Source organism: Chionomys nivalis, chromosome 3 (genome assembly GCF_950005125.1).
Source record: "Chionomys nivalis chromosome 3, mChiNiv1.1, whole genome shotgun sequence".
NCBI classification, from domain to species: domain Eukaryota; kingdom Metazoa; phylum Chordata; class Mammalia; order Rodentia; family Cricetidae; genus Chionomys; species Chionomys nivalis.
In genome coordinates this window covers 90629658-90639678 of record NC_080088.1, presented here as the reverse complement: position 1 = coordinate 90639678, position 10021 = coordinate 90629658, and the positions used below count along the sequence as shown (strand labels likewise).

Genomic DNA, 10021 nt, shown 5'->3' with positions numbered 1-10021 from the left:
CCTCTATCCCCAAGAACAGCCTAGAGTTTGGGAGTCATCAGCTTCTTGCCTACAGGTTCAGTTTTAACAGTGTCCAGAGACCCCCGCCACCTGCTGTTCATTCTTTCTACCTTCTTGTCTTCTCACCCAAACTCATGCTGAACAAAAAAGCTTCGTTCTTCTCCAGGACCTTTGCCAACACGGGAGTTCCCATCCTCTTGGGGGAAGGGCGCGAAGGGAAGCAGAGAGAGGAAGGGAAGCAGAGAGAGGAAGGGAAGGAGGGAGGGATGATGCTTCCCGTAAACTGCATGAATTAGTACATTTAAAGTAGACTCCTGACGGCACACGCCTTGGAGAAATCGTTTCCAGTCTCAGATCTAACATTTGATAGTTTACAGTTCTCGCTTTTCAAATCTGTAAAACGGAGATGCTCTATGCCCAAGGCGATGTGCATAGGTCCCCCAGAACAATGACCAGCGCACCAGGACCAACGAGGTAACCCCGCGTTTGCAGAGGGCAAGGACCAGCCCACTTTGGGCCACGCGCAGGCGCGCCCAGCAGCGCCTCTTCAAGCATGCGCTAGCGACCGGAAACCCCCTCCGGAGCCTGCGGCGACGAGGCGGGGCCTACGCTGCAGGTCTGCGCCGTACGCCTGCGTGCGTCGCGAGGGTGGGCGGGGCCGCGCAAGCGCGTAGCCCGTCCCGGCTCTGGAGCATAAACAAGAGTGGGGACGGGATGAGGCGGCGGTTGGTCCCCACTCAGCAAGTGGCGGCGGGCGAGGGCGCAAGCCGGACTGGGCGCAGATCTTGAGTGGAACACGCTCCCGCGGGCCGCCCGAGTTGCGCCGCGTGCGCTCCCGCGAAGGGGGTCCGAGCCCGTCGCGCGCGCGCAGCCATGAACCTGGCGAGCCAGAGCGGAGAGGCCGGCGCCGGCCAGCTGTTGTTCGCCAACTTCAACCAGGATAACACGTAAGGCCGGGCTTGGGCACGGGGCCGGGTCAGAGGTCGGGGCTTGGATCTAGTTGAGGGGTGTCTAAGGGGGGGTCTGAGCCCGCGCGACCGCCGGAGAGCTGCTGCCTTCTGGGCCGGGGGAGGTGATGGAACACGAGGCGTTCCCATCCACCTGTCCTCAGACCTGGCCTTTTGCAGAATTGGGAAGGAACTGTGCACGCCGGTTTGTGCCGGTCACCCGGAATGGGTTTCTCGGCCGCCCTGGGCATTCATTGCTCACCTCCCTATTTCTCTGCATCTTGTATCGCTTTCATGGTTTCTTTTTCTTTTTACTTCTCTGCCATTCTTTCTGACAGGTAACTTTGTCTCCTCCAGACAACCAAACTGCAGAAACCCAGACCTTCGAAGTAGAGAGACTTTGTCCTTAGAGGGCCTGGGTGCTCCAAGAGGGTGAAATGTGGGGGTAAGGTGGGCTATTCCTGGGGTAAAAGAGAACCTTCATGCGACCTCCTGTTTTGCCAGACTGATCTGCCTTAGGTCCCAATGTGGTTCTTCAAGACTGGCTCGTTGGCATACCTGGGAGGTGGTTAATAGATGAGGCTTCTGAGGAAGGAAGGATGAGTTATGGGACTGGAAGGGAGAAGAGCCATCTTGGGAAGTGAGTAAGAGGAAGTGATGTCAGAGGAGAAGGAATGGGTCACTTGGCATCACACTAAGTAGTTGGCTGCTGCTGACAGAATAGCATTAGCAAGATAGAGACTGAGGTTTTTTGTTTTTCTTCAATTAAAAGTTAAATTGGAGAATGGCAGGCACCTGTATGAAGGAGCAACAGGTGCTCAATTGGACTTTCTCGATAGTCTCAAGATCAGGGAGCTGTCCAGAGATTTGGAAGGATGTGGGTCACCTGGTTCCGACCCAGACTAGACGGTGAAGTTCAGAAAGGTCTGGCCCTTTCTGGATCTTAGGAGTGGTTGATGGTGGAATGGGGCAGGAGTAGGCTCTTGTCTCCTGAGTGTTCTCTCCTAGTGTTCTTTCTGTTCTACCACAGTGTGTCTTTTCTACCTCTGAAGACCCTGAGTATAGAAGTATAGTGTGGATCTGTACAAGTTAAAGCCACTAGGGCGCTGGAGAGATGACTCAGTGGCTAAAACACTTGTCACACAACCGTGAGGACTAGAGTTGAGATCCCAGTACCCACAGAAAAGCTAGGCAGCTATCTATAACCCCACACTCTTGTTGAGAGAGGAGATCCCTGACTAGTTAGATTAGCAGTCAGTAATCTCTGGGGTTCTGGGAGGGACCGTACTTCATTAAATATACACCAACACTCAAGTGTAACCTCACAAACACACATATTCAGATTGCTAAATACCGTGTTTTGTATGCAATACAGCACAAAGCCAGCACCGCGAAAGCTATCAGGACCTGTTGCAGCCTCGTAACTAAGCAGTGCTGTCTGGGTGGGGGGAAAACCCTTCCAGCCAGTAGCACCCGGGGGACCATCAGGACTAAGTTTTTCCGATGGGTTTTGGGAAGTCAGAGAGGGGGCTGTGTCTATTCTAAGCCTCCTTTACCAGAGGCCTAGAGTAAAGGGACAGCCCTCACCCCACCCCAACGTTAGGCATGGTCTAGAGGCATTCATTCTCCTCCAAGCTTCCTCCAGGCACCAGGTACCATTCTGGAAGGCTGTGCATTTGCCTGTAAACTGAAGATGGTTTCCGAAGGTCATTTAGCCTTGACTGCCTGCCTCTCTGCCTGCTTTTTGGAGCAGATAGTTGAGAAGTGCAGATTGCTGCAGAGGGGGCAGCAATTCACAGAACCTGTGTGATGTGTTCAAGGGCAACCTAGTTCCCAGTTCTGGGCCTTCTTTGGGAGCATTGTTAGCACCCTAAGAAAATTGGCCAAGGAAAGACATCTGCTTTGGATGCTCTGAAAGGCCTTGGGGCTTCTGGTGCAGGTCTGGGGTGGGGATGGGCTGGGTTCTCCAGGAACTTGGCCTGGTCGTTGTCCTAAGTAAGGCATAGCACCTGACAGGTCACTGTGGCCATGGGGCATTCTGCTTCCTGTTTATAGTGGTGACTTGTCCCACTCATCCACATAATCAGTGTGACCTTTTCCTGGGGAAGGTAATGAAAGGGGAAGGCCCCTATGGACTGACTGGGAAGCTGAGGGGCACCTGCTACATACTCTCATAGTGAAGGGGAAGCCTTCAAATTCAGTAATAGAGGTATCATGTCAGTGTGGCAGCTCTTTCCCATATCGTCATAAAACAGCAAAAAGATGTTGCAACAGGCTTGACTCGTGGGAGGGGGATGAGAAAAGAGTACAAGTAGATGCTTGAGGAGGTCAAAGGCACGGCAGATCCTTTGTGCTGGAGTTAAGGCATGTGAGTTGCCTGTTGTGGGTGGGACTCGAACTCTGGTCCTTTGCAAGAAAAAAAACACCATTGAACAATCTCTCTAGCCAAGGCCCTGTTGGTGGGGCTGGGTCTTCTGTAGCTCAAGACCAGAGTGGTGGCGGTGATTGGCCTTGAACTTTGGAGCTTCCTCCTCTGCTTACCTCCCCAATGCCGGAGTTCTGTGGTGGGCACCACTGTACCCTTTACATCTTTATTTATTTTTGCTTGTTTTTTTTTTTTTTTTTTTTTTTAAATTTTCGAACAGGGTTTCTCTGTAGCTTTGGAGCCTGTCCTGGAACTAGCTCTGTAGACCAGGCTGGCCTCGAACTCACAAAGATCCGCCTGCCTCTGCCTCCCAAGTGCTGGGATTAAAGGCGTGCGCCACCCCCCCCTCGGCGATATATTTATTTTTTGAGGTAGTTTTTTGGTTTTTTTTGTTTTGTTTTGTTTTTGAGACAGGGTGTCTCTGTGTAATAGCCCTAGCTGTCCTGGAACTAGCTCTTTTAGACCTAACTGGCCTTGAACTTTCAAAGATCTGCCTGCTCTTCCTCCCGAGTGCTGGGATTAAAGGACGTGCACCACCACCACCCAACTTTTTATTTCCAGGACGGGTTTCACTGTTTAGCTCTGGCTGTCCTGGAACTCGCTTTGTAGACCAGACCTTCCTCAAACTAACTCACAGTGATCCACCTTCCTCTGCGCTGCCTGGCTATTTTTTAAGATAGTCTCTTTATGCAGCCGCAGTTGGCCTTGAACTGGTGGTCCTCCTGCCTCTCTCAAGTATAATGTCCATCATTCTTGGAGTTTATATTCCTCTCTGTCAATAAGGATAATATTGTTTACAACCAGGGCTTGAACTCAGGTTCTTGTATATGCCAGGCAAGTTGCTCTACCACTGAGCTACATCCCTAGACTTGTGTTAACTTTGTAAAAGGCATATTTATTTCTAACACTCTCACCTCTCATGTTACGCCTCTTCCATGATTATGCCACATTTTTATTATTAATTTTTTTTGTTTTTTTGTTTTTTTTTTCGAGACAGGGTTTCTCTGTAGCTTTGAAGCTTCTCCTGGAACTAGCTTTTTGTAGACCTCAGAGATCTGCGTGCCTCTGCCTCCTGAGTGCTGGATTAAAGATGTGCACGACCACTACCCGGCTTCTGATGTCACATTTTCTGTTAAGAGAACCTACCAAAGATTGTTGGTGTTTTTTTTTAATATTTATTTATTTATTATGTATACAATATTTTGTCTGTGTATGCCTGCTGGCCAGAAGATGGTTGTGAGCTACCATGTTGTTGCTAGGAATTGAACTCAGGACCTTTGGAAGAGCAGGCAATGCTCTTAACCTCTGAGCCATCTCTCCAGCCTCCGATTGTTGGTGTTTGTAATGAGACATGTTCGACACTTGATAGCCAAAGCCCACAGTTGGCCCAGCAGGCACTCTGCTGCACCTGAGCCTGTTCCAGTGTCATTATGTTCTTACCCTGGTAACGTTTTTAAGTTCTGTTTCTTCCTGATGAAAGGCCACCTTTAGTTAGAAGGCTTTAGGCACTAAAATTCTAGCCCAGATATTTAATAGTCTAATCGGTTTTGTTTATCTAGAACATCAAAAAGATTTTGCCTGCCAGGTAGTGGTGGTGCAGGTCTTTAATCCTAGTGCTCAGGAGACAGAGGCAGGCAGATCTCTGTGAATTCAAGGCCAGGCTGGTCCAAAGTGAGTTCCAGTACAGCTAGGACTACACTGAAAAACCTGTCTCGATAAACCAAACACACACACACACATACAAACTTCCCATGGGGAGCACCACAAAGAACCAACCTCTCTGGACTCCACATAACCACTTCAAGACAGGGTTTCTCTGTATAGCTTTGTAGCCTGTCCTGGCACTAGCTTTGTAGACCAGGCTGGCCTTGAACTCACAGAGATCCGCCTGCCTCTGCCTCCGGAGTGCTGGGATTAAAGGCGTGCGCCACCACCGCCCTGCTAAAGATTTATTTATTATGTATACAGTGTTCTGTCTGCACCTCAGAAGAGGGCACCAAATCTCATTACAAGCCACCATGTGGGTGCTGGAAACTCAGGACCTCTGGTCGGGCAGTCAGTGCTCTTAACCTCCGAGCCATTTCTCCAGCCCGAGCCACTTGCAATGCTTATGGCAAGGACCTCCCTAAGTGTCTGCAATTTCCAGTGAACAGAAAGTGCAAAGGGGTGGTGATGACAGGGTAATCCGGCAGGAAGACTGACAGCTGTCTGTAAGGGTAGGCTTTTGTTTTTGTTATGCTGGAGATTGAACCTAGGCCTCACACGTGCTAACAGCTCCAGAAAATACCTTTGAATTATTATGGTCAGGGGCCTGGAGAGATGGCTCAAGCAGTTAAAAGCACCTAGTGCTCTTGCAGAGGACCCAGATTTTTGGTTCCTAGCACCCACATGCTGACTCTCAACCACCTGTTACTCCAGTTCCAGGAGATCCAACACCCTCTTCTGGCTCCCAGAGTTCCTGTACACATGTAGTTTACATACATATATTCAGGCATATATCATTCACATAGAATTCATATATATATATATATGTGTGTGTGTGTGTGTGTATGTATGTATGTATTTCACATGATCGGGCCATCTGATGGGGGAGACAAAAAACCCTGAACCCAAAAGAATTTGCTAAAGCAGACATGTTCATGTCTATCCCAGCACATAGGAAGACTGGGGCAGGAGGATTAGAAGTCCCAGGCCAGCATATCTTAGATTCCATTTCAAACAAATGAGATAAGAATGTGTCCTTTTGCCGGGCAGTGGTGGCGCACGCCTTTAATCCCAGTACTCGGGAGGCAGAGGCAGGCGGACCTCTGGAAGTTCGAGGCCAGCCTGGTCTACAAGAGCTAGTTCCAGGACAGGAACCAAAAAGCTACGGAGAAACCCTGTCTCGAAAATCAGAAAAAAAAAAAAAGAATGTGTCCTTTTGTCTTAAGAACACAGAAACATTTTCTTTGGGGGTCTGGAAAGGTGGCTCAGTAGTTAGGAGCCCTTGTTATTCTTCCAGAGGACCATGAGCAACCACTGCTCAGAGCTGCCTGTTAACATCACTGCAGCTGCCCCACATGTGTGGCAGGCATTCACGTAGATGTACTCCTATAAATACACATCTTTAAAACATACAGGAAAATAATTTAAGAATGATTTTTGAAAGCCGGGCGGTGCTGGCACACGCCTTTAATCCCACCACTCGGGAGGCAGAGGCAGGTGGATCTCTGGAGTTCGAGGCCAGCCTGGTCTACAAGAGCTAGTTCCCGGACTGGCACCAAAGCTACAGAGAAACCCTGTCTCGAAAAACCAAAAAAAAAAAAAAAAGAATGATTTTTGTTTTTTCTTTTTGTCCTTGGTATTTTGGATGTTTTCATTTTTTACTGTGAGGCAGGGACTCACTGAAGCCCAGGCTAGCTCTGAACTGCTGATATTCCTGCTTCTTCCTCCCAAGTGCCGGAGTGGTTTGTATTTTAAATTCAAAATTAGTTCAAGTAAGAGAGATTAAAATTTTCTTGTTTGTCTGGAAGATATTTCTGGAAAACTGTTTTATTTATTTATTTATTTATTTATTTATTAAGTTTAAGACATGGGAGCCGGGCGGAGGTGGCGCATGCCTTTAATCCCAGCACTCAGGAGGCAGAGGCAGGCGGATCTCTGTGAGTTCGAGACCAGCCTGGTCTACAAGAGCTAGTTCCAGGACAGCCTCCAAAACCGCAGAGAAACCCTGTCTCGAAAAACCAAAGGAAAAAAAAAAAGTTTAAGACATGGCTGGCCTGGCATCTGCCATGTAGATCAGGCTGGACTCTGAGTGCTGGGATTAAAAGTGTGTACCACCTTGGCCACCTTTTACTGCTCACAGTGTGTACAGATACCTAGACCTGATTACTTGGTTCAAAGAACTTAGTGTAGTGAAGTATTACAAAGACAAACACCTAGTGGAGAAAGTTTGTGGTCCTTTATGCTATAAGACAAGTTCATACTACTGAGATTTCAGCACTGCTCATAGAGCCTTTCTCCTCCTCCCCCCTCCCCCCAATTTGGTGATTTGACGCAGGGCCTCATGCAGCCTAGGCTGCCTTTGGTCTATAGCCAAGGAGGACCTGAACTTTTTTGATCTTTCAGCCTCTGCCTCCCAGATGCTGGAATTATAAGCAAATGTTACCTACCATCCCCAGCTTCTAGGAGTGTGTCCACTTCTCTGGGAGGGCTGGGAACATCAAGTGTTCAGTAGATGAGCTGGTTGTTAAAGTACCCCAAGTGTTATCCTGGGGTACAAATACAAATTGGGTGAAAGTCCTCCACTCTGCCCAGGCGCTTAGACCAGGAATAGCCCCAGTGTCTGAACTGTGTCTCCTCAATCCCTCCTCTCCCCCATCCTCCTTTGCATCGGTGAAGCCTGGCTGTGTGCTTGCTCTTGCTGCCTTAGTCAGTTGCATTCTGGAGATGGAACTTTCTGATCAGAAGCCCCTTCATTTGGTGTCACCAAGACACTGTGCTCCAAGCCTTTTAGCCAAGGCTGGGAGTTGGTGAACATGGCCTGTCAAATATAAGCCATCGAAAAGAATCCATCATTTCTCTAAGGCAACAAAGATAGTCTTCCCCTCCCAGGGTCTAAGTAGTTCCCTTAGTGCGAGTCATTCCCACCCTACCTCTCAGGCACTGTGCAGTGGGTGCTGGAGGCAGTCCCGAAATGAGGATGGATACCAAGCCTGGGTTTAAGGGTGGAGAATGCTGTGCAACGTATTGAACTTGAAGGCCCGTGAGCGCCAAAACAGTTGTGTGTCTGCAGTCACTGGCTGACAGCTGATTATTCTGTGGTTAGGTCTCAAACTTAGAGCTCTGAGTTTTGTTCATTTATTTTTTTACTAATGATCTTTCCCCAGGCTTTATTGAGGGGTAACAGACTAACCTAAATATATTTAAGGTCTATAGCCGGATACCCTCCTACACGTGTATGTGGGATGTGTGACCATTGGGCTGGGGAGATAGATAGTTCAAAGGGTAAAGCATGTGCTGTGAAAATGAGGGGAGTTCAGCTCTGAAGAGCACACATCAAGCCAGCTGTGTGTCCGGTCTTCCTAAGGTTGGGTAGGGAGCAACCAAGGATTCCTGGACCATTGGAGGCCAGCTAGCCTGGTGTGTGCAGCTGTGATGAGAGCCCTGTCTCTAACAAGGTGGGAGGGGAGGGCCAACACCTCAGGTCATTCCCTGACTCCATTGTGTACCACGGCTTATACTTGCTCACATTCACCACACACATGCGCACACAAACGCGAGCTGTCACCTGACATGCTTGGGTTCTGTGTATGATAACCATATTGTGTCAGGTCCCAACACCTTGTTAACCATCATGACCATGCCTTATGCTTGACAACACTCTGGCCTGTAGCATCCTCTACCGCGTATCTGATCTAGACCTGTGAGATAACTCGGAGCACGCTGGTGATTTCTGGTAGAAACCCGGTTTACTGGGAGGTAAGGTGGGTACTGGTTTATGCATGATTGCTGTCTCCATGCCTTAGCTCTTACTTGTGATTTGGCTTTTTTGCAGGTCCCTAGCGGTTGGTAGTAAGTCTGGGTATAAGTTTTTCTCCCTTTCTTCTGTGGATAAGCTGGAACAGATCTATGAATGCAGTAAGTGCTTGCTTTATTTTCCCTTTGTTAAACAAAGTAGACTTGTTGAACTGGAATTGGAATGCAGTCCTCTCTTCCCAGCACTGGGCGGTTCAAATCCACATAGCCTTGGGCCAGTCCTCTTCCTCCCTCCCCACCTCAGGACTGACCTCTGGGTGTCCTCCTAGGTCTCTGCATATTTGCATATAATGTACATTTAGGGCTTCCCAGCTTTCAGGATCTGGTATCTTAACCGTACATGATCTACCGTTCTTCACCATCTCCCTCCTTACTACCCTTTTCCTGAGGTTACTATCATAAAGGGGTTCTAGGAGCTGTTCCGCCCCCATAGGTTTTCTTTTGTTGTCATTTGGAAGGCCCCAAGCTGAGTCTTCTGACAAACAGAAGTCCTGCCTGGCTGCCGTGTGTGGTCAGGATTGGAAGTTGATGACTGCAGAGCACAGCTCAGTGCTCCACAGCACTTGCTGGAACCCACATGGTAGGTAGTTCACAGCCATCTGCAACTCCAGGGAATCTGAACCCTCTTCTGACATTCGCAGACACTAGGCACATACGTGGTACACCGACATGTAGGTACAGGTAAAACACTCATACACATAAGAGTAAGTACATTTTTAAAAATAAGAATAATTTGTATGTATGAGTGGTTTGTTTGTGAGGGGGTGGAGGTCAGAGTTGAGAAGTGGTCTTTTTCAGATACTTTGTTTTTCAAGACAGCTGTGCTGTCCTGGAACTTGCTCTGTAGACCAGGCTGGCCTCGAACTCAGATCTACCTCCTGAGTGCTGGGATTAAAGTTTTGTACCACTACTGCCTGGCTACACTGTTTTTTGTTTTGTGGGTTTTTTTTTTCATCCTTTGCATTTGTTTGTTTGTTTGTTTTTGAGGCAGGCTCTGTCACTGAACTTGGAGCCAGTCGGCAGGGCTGGATTGACTGATCAGTGAGTTCCAAGCACCCTCCTGTCTCTGCCCCACCTGCATACTGTAATTACAGGCATGAGCTAACACCCAGGTTTTTACATCAGTAAAATG

General features: G+C 48.6%; 1 protein-coding gene across 1 annotated transcript in view; it reads left to right on the top strand.

Annotated features, from left to right (window-relative positions):
* The first annotated feature begins 658 nt into the window (after positions 1-658).
* Positions 659-10021, top strand: part of Wipi2 (WD repeat domain, phosphoinositide interacting 2) — a 35606-nt gene continuing 26243 nt past the window's right edge. Inside the window, exons 1-2 of the mRNA XM_057764881.1 lie at positions 659-947; positions 8909-8991. Of these exons, the coding sequence (XP_057620864.1) occupies positions 874-947; positions 8909-8991 (157 nt within the window). The 5' untranslated portion in view covers positions 659-873. The remainder of the gene's footprint in view (positions 948-8908; positions 8992-10021) is intronic.